The sequence below is a fragment of the Lycium barbarum genome, chromosome 2 (assembly GCF_019175385.1).
Source record: "Lycium barbarum isolate Lr01 chromosome 2, ASM1917538v2, whole genome shotgun sequence".
Taxonomy (NCBI): Eukaryota; Viridiplantae; Streptophyta; class Magnoliopsida; order Solanales; family Solanaceae; genus Lycium; species Lycium barbarum.
Window position 1 is genome coordinate 132665869 of NC_083338.1, and position 8563 is coordinate 132674431.

Sequence of the window (8563 nt, forward strand, 5' to 3'; positions counted from 1 at the left end):
CAGTGTGATCAATAAAGGGGTGGTTCCAAGCCACCTCCTTGTACTAACCATTTCTATTTATTTGTCACTTTATTCAGCAAGTTGATGGTCTTTTTTCTTTCCAACTCGCCTTCCTTTATTTATAAGATATTTTATTAATAATCAAAGACAATATACCAGAAAGTAAAGAATCTAAAACATAATATGACTATTTACAAATGACACCTAGTTGTCTATACAAACCGAAACCTTAGGAGTGCCACAAAAGAAACTGGGAATGAGATGCTACTCATAAGGTTTACACAATCCTGCATTGCCTATTGCAACCTTCTAAACAAACTGGAACTTTATCTCATACAAGTGAGTTCTCACCTGATAATGTAGGAGGAAGTGGTCCGCCTCTTTGCCTGAATATCTGCACATGAAACATCAACTAACATAAGTAATTCTTCTTTTACTCAAACTTTTTGTTGTTAGGATTCTTTCCCTCTCTGCAAATCAACTAGAAAAGTACTCTTTTGCTTCTGTGATGATCCAATTCTGTAACACCCCATACATTTGAGATAAGGTTTGACTCGTTATATGGGGATATAACGGAACCAAGATAGGAGGTCTAGGAAGTGCTCTGAAATACCTTTCCATCCATATAAGGATCAGGCCAATTAGATCTATGTACAAAAAGTTATGCATGTTTCACTAAAGAGCTATCAGTGGTGCTCGTCCACGGGCACGCAACGCGAGCAGGCTGACTTCCCAAGGCCATGTCGTGCACGGACGGGCAACGAAGCAAAGCCCATTGCGTACAGGAGCACGTGCACGTGCAGGCAGTGCATCTCACTAGGCACGCAACGCGTCTTCCTTGACTTGCGACCCCTAAAACCTTTTTAAGTGTGTTTTTCCTGATTTTTCATTCCATTCTTCACTTCTTCAAACCCTAGCACGAATTTTCTCTCCTCTCCTCTCCTCATTCTACCAATCAAGGTAAGGTTCTTCCATGTACTTCTAAGTGATTCTAACAATTATACATGAATCCTAAGCGAAATCCAACTCTACAATTCTAAGGTTTTCAAGAAAATCCTTTTCAAGGGTTCAAGTGAAGGAATTGGAGTTCTTCATCAAAAATTTGGATTTTCCTTTGGGTTTTGAAGCTAATAAGGTATGTAGGACTTTCCTATTTCATTCGATTATAGCTTTGAATTGGTGATTATGGACTCTAAGTCCTTGAGAGATAAGTTAATGGGTTAGATAGTAAGAAATGTATGAACTATTGTATGGTTTGGATTGTTGACTTAGGGTTGTTATAATCATATGGGTGATGAAGAATGATATTACTTACATCTATTTGGGATTGTCGAATCACCTAGAAGAAAGAGAATGGGAATTGGGTGAAGAAAACACCATTAGTAAGGGCATGAAGCTTTATGTCTACCAACTGTTTGATAAAATGCTTAGATGACCAAAACATGAATATTATTGCTATTATGGGATCCCTTTGACTTGTATTGTTATAGATTAAGGTTGAAAGGATTGGCGAACATTGTATTATGCTCAAAGACTGGAATTAAGGTATGTGAGGCTAACTTTCTGCGTTGCAATGTTAATGATTCTCCCTACGCTACGTTTCTTTTACAACATTACGAATTGCCTCAGAAATATAGTTAAGCTTAATTCCTTGAATAGTTGCAGAACTTTTATTCTCCAGTTTTGTAATTGGTTCATAACTTTCATTACGAACGTTGTGAGCTCAGTGCGTAATAAATATAGACTCGTGTTTGATGTCCATGAGTCTCAGTCTAGATTACTCAGCATGTCATAAATAGTTAAAGCTTCAGTTCTCATAATCAGTTCATGGATACATGTTTCAGTATAGTTCTATTCAGTATTTCAGTATCATGTAACTCATTATGATTCAGTATTTCGGCATCATGTATTGCAGTATGTTTCTCAATTCCTGATTTTAATCCCCTGAATGTTGAACATCTATATTTGGGACTGAGGTCGCAGTTTATGCTTTATGCATCTTTAGGCCTGAGGCTGCAGTTATGTACACGTATACTTGGGCTCGAGGCCGCAGCTTGTGCACATATATATTGGGCCTGAGGCCGCAGATTATTATACACAGATAAATAGGTGGTTTCTCATTCAGAACATGGAGTACTTATGTTTAGTTTCAGTTTACAGTTTCCAGTTTCAGTTTCAACACTTATTACATGTTTATTGATTTGGGCTGACTTTTCCCCGAGCACCCCACTTACAGTTCTCTCTTTTAGTTGCTTGACATACAATGCAATTCAAATGTGCTGATGTCCTTTTTTATTGCCCGGGGGCTGCATTTCATGATGCAGGTACAAATTTACATGATGACGAATCTGCTCGCTAAGATTTCCAATATCAGCTATTTGGTGAGCCCCAATTCTTTCGAGGCATTATCATTACTTTACAGTCTTTCAGTATTTACAAACCGTTAGTGTTTTCAGTACCTCATTAGAGGTTTCATAGACTTGAGTGACAGTTAGACAGAGTACAGAGTCGCAGGCTTTTATGTTAAGTCATGTTGGCTACAACTTATGCTTCAGACTTATATTAGCGTTTCCGTATTTTGATGTATGTCATTTAGAATTTTCAGTATATCAGCATGTGTTAGTTTATTTTCCGTATTCAGTATGTTATGTTACCACATGTTGATTTAGTCAGCTAGTTGGTTCACTCGATCACATGTAATCAGGCACCGGGTGTCGTGTACATCCAGGCCCAGGTTCGAGCCGTGACAAATTCGATGAGTGCAGAAAACTCGATTTGTCCATCACCAAGACCTTTTTGCCTTTCCTTCTACTGTGTTTGCAAGAGGTTGTGACTTCTCGTTTAGTTTTAGGATTCAACATTAGCACATGAAGATGTCAAGTCTAGTTAAATTGGCCTATAGTTTTAGGATTCAACCATACCCTTCCGTCCTAACCCCCTCCCCCTAAACAAAACTTACAAAATCAGGAATTTGAAGATTTATCTTTCTTCTTATCTTCTCTCTCGGATTTTGCAAGGGTAACTCTCATAGCTTCCTCAACTTCTTCACATTTTCTTTTCCTTACACCACAAACTCTTCCGTCTAATCAACCTCTTTCTTCATGTATTTTTCAAAGAACTACATTAAAGACCCACTTGAAGCTTCAATTTAAATCTGAAGAAGACCATATACAACATTTGAGAAAAATTGGAAGCGATTTGGAGTCAAAATACATAGCCGAAAAACATCACTGCAACTTTGTATTTCACGTGTATATCATGACATGTATGTCACGTGTATATCGGATATATAATAATGATGCTTATAACATACATAGGATGTATACAAGATATGCATATGACATATACAATACATATCACTTGTATATCATATAAATGTCACTTGTATATAGTGAAATCCAAGCCCACAACCAAATTTTTCATGATTCTCTCGTTTTATATATATGTTGAACTACATACTATTGTTATGTCTATTGTCAAGACAAGCCAAGGCAGAAATGCATCGTGCCTTGATGCCCATTGTTGTGCCAACTCATTTGTTGTATGCTCGATGCCTTAGCACCAATGTCATGTCATCATTCCATTGTTTGCACACGTTTGACATGCCTTGGTGCTAGCCTGCGCACCTCAGCCAAGAAACACTATTATCGCACATGACAATACGTTCATTGACAACTTGACTTTTCACCCCGCATAGGCCTGTGACAAAGGATAATATGCCAAATCCCTTGTCATAACCATGTCACATTTCGAGCACCTTGTGTAGGGTTCTAACATTGAACACACCCTTAACCTAAACTGTTTAAGAAACTAAGAGAAGACATATAAAAACACTAAAAGAAAAAGTGCGAATATATGTTTTATTTGGGAAGTTTTAGAATATTTTACTTGCAAAAACTAAATTTTCAGGAAAATTCACAGGTAATTTGGGCATCATTTAGCGCGCTAATATTATCTGGAGAATTACCGGGAAACGCTAATCGGCAATTACCATTATCGTAGGTAAATTGGCAGATAAACAAACAAAGAAAATGATTTTTTCCCTTTGTTGACCTGCATGAAAAAATCCCCAGGTAGTGCTACTTGTGAATTTAGGTAGGGTTATTGCTTGTGAATTTACATGGGAATGTACTTGCTGCGGTTCTAGTTGGGAATTTATTCTTGGAAATTAACCTGGAATTTCTTACTTGGGGATTGATGTCTTGGGATTTACCTAGAGATTTGCTTATATGAGGATTAAAGGGCAGAAGCAACAGAAATGGAGCGATTGTCTTAGCAAATTGAACAATTTTTCCCAGATAGTTGTGTAGTTCATAGAATGTTACCGACGTTTCTTTCAAGTTGTTTTAGAATTTTGAGAACCAGCTCTCGAGTTCAATGAGCTGGTTGGTTGTACAAAGTTTTCACTGATTGAAATATAAAAATAAACATGACTCGTGGGTTATAAGGCTCGGGCCAGGAGGCCAATAGGACCAATCTCGGGTCATTTATATATATATTTTTAAAAATCCCCTATAAGTGTACAAAATTTATAATATTTGCCCTCTGTTATAGTTTAGGTTAATCATGCCACTGTTGTTACTTAATTGAGCAAAAATGCTCATATTTCACGCAGAGCTAAAACGAGCATAAATAGTAGACTAATAAGAGCGCATTTAGATTTCTTTAATATAAATAATTGACAGGATATTTTAACAAACTTCATTAGTTTTTCTTATATAAAAATTTGACAGAAAATTTACGTATTATTATATCGTGCAACACACGAACATAGAGACTAGTATAAAATAAAAGGGAAGTAGTAAAATTCCAATTAATGATGTGTTCCTGAGCCGCTTGAAGTTCACTGTCGAAAAATATATTAGAAAGAGAGTTGAATTTCGAGTCCGGAGCCAAAATGACTTGTTTTTGGAGCTAATAGCCCAAAATAGGTTGCCTTTTTTTTTTATACCACAATAGGTATTTCGTTAGTTATCCAACGAAATACCCACAATTAGCACTGGTCCTAGCCGGAATATTTAGTTGCATTTCGTTACACTTGTAGCGAAATATAACAATTTTTTTTTTTTTTTGCATTTCATTGGTATATCAACGAAATAGTATATATATTTTTTTTTTGTATTTCGTTTATTAAAAAACGAAATATGATTTTTTTTTTTATTTCGTTCATATAAAAACGAAATTGGATTTTTTTTTTTTTTTTTTTTTTTTGCATTTCATTGGTATATCAACGAAATAGTATATTTTGTTTTTTGGTATTTCGTTTATTAAAAAATGAAATATGATTTTTTTTTATTTCGTTCATCTGAAAACGAAATTGGAATATATATATATATATTTGTATTTCGTTGATATACCAACGAAATAGGAAATTATTATTTATTTATTTTTTGCATTTCGTGTATTAAAAAACGAAATAGGATAATTTTTTTTTGTATTTTTGTATTTCTTTTATATAAAAAAATAGGAAAATAATTTTATTTTCATTTCGTTTATATAAAAACGAAATAGGAATATCTATCTATCTATATATATATATATATATATATATATATATATATTAATTTCATTCATATACCAACGATGAATATATATATATATATATATATTATATGTATATATTGTATTTCATTTATATAAAAACGAAATAGGAAAATAATTTATTTATTTTCGTTTATATACCAACGAAATGTTTTGTTCCATTTCGCAGTATATAACGAACCCCCCCCCCCCCCCCTCTCTTTTTTTACCCTTTTTCTACTCTCCATAGCGCTATGGTTTTAATTTTATTTTTTTGTTCATTTCTGTTGGTTCAATCAGTTTCAGACGAGCATTGAATAGTTGTCAAAATAATATCTTTTACATTTCGTGACTTAATTTGCGAATTTTTTTACTTTTCTCCGTTTATAAATATTGTCCTATCTTTACTTATGGTATATCCTTAGTCTTTCAATTTTCTTTTATCCATCTCATATCTTTCATCTATTGTTTTTCTCTTATCTGTTTCATATCCTTCAACTTTTATTTTTTCTCTCATATATTTCATAAAAGGAAAAATACCTGATCATCAGTTAGGTTGTCTAAAACATCCCTACAAACTACTAGCACAGCTCGTGCCTCGCTTTCACGAACTCCACGACGAGTCCACTTCTGCGCAAATACAATATCTCGTTCGTTTACTCTTGGGGGGGACGAAGTAATGGCTGCATCGGGATTATTCGCTCCCAAGCCCAAACCTGTATAAGTAAATTTAAATATATAAATATTTTTTGAATTAAATAAAATAACTCGAAAATACACATGAAAATTGTGTTGTTATGGTTGGGTTCCGATAATGCGCTAATATTGTCGTGCAAGCTATTCGACAATATTATAATTTTTAATGATTTATTATACAAATTATAACACTAGGAAATCTAAAATATTATTTAAAATATAGCAGAAAAGTTGACTATTTAAACGTGTATCAAGCAATACTTTTAAATTGTTAGCGTGACAACTCAAGGAAATATGGTTAGCTGACATTTAGAATTATACACAAATATTAATAATCCAGATTGCATTATATATAGTGGTACATTTAGTGTTTATAATAAAGCTCAACTTTCGATTCCTAATTTCATTTTTCAAAATTTGGGTAATGGTGGTTATAAGAATGCTGCTTGATCTCTTATTTCTACGTACTTAAGTAGAGCAATATATTATTGAAATTCACGTACCTGTAACAAAACAATAGATCCACAAACATCACGGCTATTGGCCATCGAAGCACAGCATAAACAATTGTACAAGTATGATAATGCTGCTGCTCCCCAAGCTTTCCCGCCTATTGCATCAAGGTCTATTATATCAAGCAAAAAGTGTAAACTAAGCTTTGAATCACTATTATCAGGGATATAGTGCCACCAATCAACTAAAGCAGGTACAACCTGACCCTCTTTTGTACCTCAGCCTCATCAGTGTGTTCATCAATAATATCATTCTTGGCAATCAAGGTTTCCAAATGATTAGATAATTGTGTTATTACCAACAAGCTATTACCTATAATTGCTTCTTCTCCGGGCAATCAACCAGTAAGGTTGTACATCAATTCCTGCCACGTTGATTTAGTTATATTTTTAACATTTCTCTGGACCAATGGGTGGCCATCCACGGGAATGCCATATAACACATCGACATCCTGCAGCGTGATGGCACATTCGCCAGTCCGCATATGAAATGTATGCGTCTCTGGACGCCATCTCTCAATAAGTGCAGTGATGATTCCTTCATCATACTGCACATTACCTACTGCTAAAACTCCCCCAAATCCACACCTCTCAAAGTAATTAAGGATGCGATTATGTAAAGGGTATTGCCTCACGTGATTCCAAAATTCATGATTCGCACGACGTATAGTTAAACACGCGTTCTGTCCAGTCAATTTTCCATCCCACACAGCCTGGGATCGATGTTGTTGCTGGAGTATTAATAAATCATAGTTTTCTGGACCTGGATGTACATTGACTTTGGGGCGATCCATATGTATAACATTGCAACACCAAGCCGCTGCTGTTAGAATAATGGGCAACACATTACACAATTGTTTACTATATATTCAATAGGAAAGTCAACAAAGGTCAAACTATAAGATATATTATCACGTGAGAAAAGAAAAAAAAATTAATAAGAGTACAACTGTCAAAAAATAATTGCAGTTCCCTATGTGGTCAACGAAATGTAATTAAACTTTTGGTTAAGCTCATAATTAATTGCCATAATAGTATTCATCTTACATATAACTATTTCTTTTCTATTTAAAACAAAGCATATGACTGGAGAGGGGATGCAAGGACATTTAATTTTTTTTTTTACCGGATCGGAATAGTATTTCGCCAGTTATCCAACAAAATACCCATTTTGGTATTAAAAAAAAAAGGAACATGCTATTTTTGTCTATTAGCTTAAAAAACAACGCCAACTTCCTCACAGTTTCTTGATCTTATACTTTTAATTTGAAAATTAAAAATTCTTTATGCTTATGACAGAAAATAATCTCCAACGACTAGTCACAATTTGAACACAGAAAATGACCCAACAAATGATACAAATATCTTTATGTTATATTTAACAATCTTACTTTCCTCACAATTTCTTCATCTTTTTTTAACTGTTGTTCTATGAAAATGACTAACTAAAAGAACATTTTATAATATAAATTTATACCTTTTTAATCAGTAGCTTCAACAATCTTTTTAGTATTTTAATTATAGTTCGTTGACCAATAAACTCTACTAACATTTTTTAAAAGCTTTTTTTAATTGAAGCAACGACTGAAATTACCAACTATTGATTAATTAAATTTGTAACTTTTGTTTTCTTTATTATAGTCTACTACACTAAGTATAAGATATAAATAAATCAAAAAAATAAATGTGAACTAATTTATAATGACTAAATCAAAAAATATATGTAAAAACTTATAAAATTAATAAATTACCTCAATTTGAAAAAGATTATGGAGCAAAAATTGAGGAATCCTTGTGATAGGATTAGTAGAAAAAGAAGAAAAGAATGAAGAACA

At 33.6% G+C, this 8563-nt stretch overlaps 1 protein-coding gene across 1 annotated transcript; it reads right to left on the bottom strand.

The window, feature by feature from the left end:
- Positions 1 to 331: 331 nt before the first annotated feature.
- LOC132628928 (protein MAIN-LIKE 2-like) lies at positions 332 to 7522 on the bottom strand. The gene is made up of 3 exons (XM_060344678.1): positions 7072 to 7522; positions 6720 to 6841; positions 332 to 394 (listed from the first exon to the last, which is right to left on the bottom strand). The coding sequence occupies exons 1-3, from the start codon at positions 7520 to 7522 to the stop codon at positions 332 to 334; spliced, it is 636 nt and encodes a 211-aa protein (XP_060200661.1).
- Between the last annotated feature and the right edge of the window lie 1041 nt (positions 7523 to 8563).

Coding starts and splice junctions, on each gene's coding strand:
- LOC132628928 (XM_060344678.1), bottom strand. CDS start 7,522: ATGGATCGCCCCAAAGTCAATGTACATCCAGGTCCAGAAAACTATGAT. Junction 6,842..7,071: donor ATTGATGTACAACCTTACTG/GTTGATTGCCCG, acceptor TTGATATAATAG/ACCTTGATGCAATAGGCGGG. Junction 395..6,719: donor GATCTATTGTTTTGTTACAG/GTACGTGAATTT, acceptor TTTCATGTGCAG/ATATTCAGGCAAAGAGGCGG.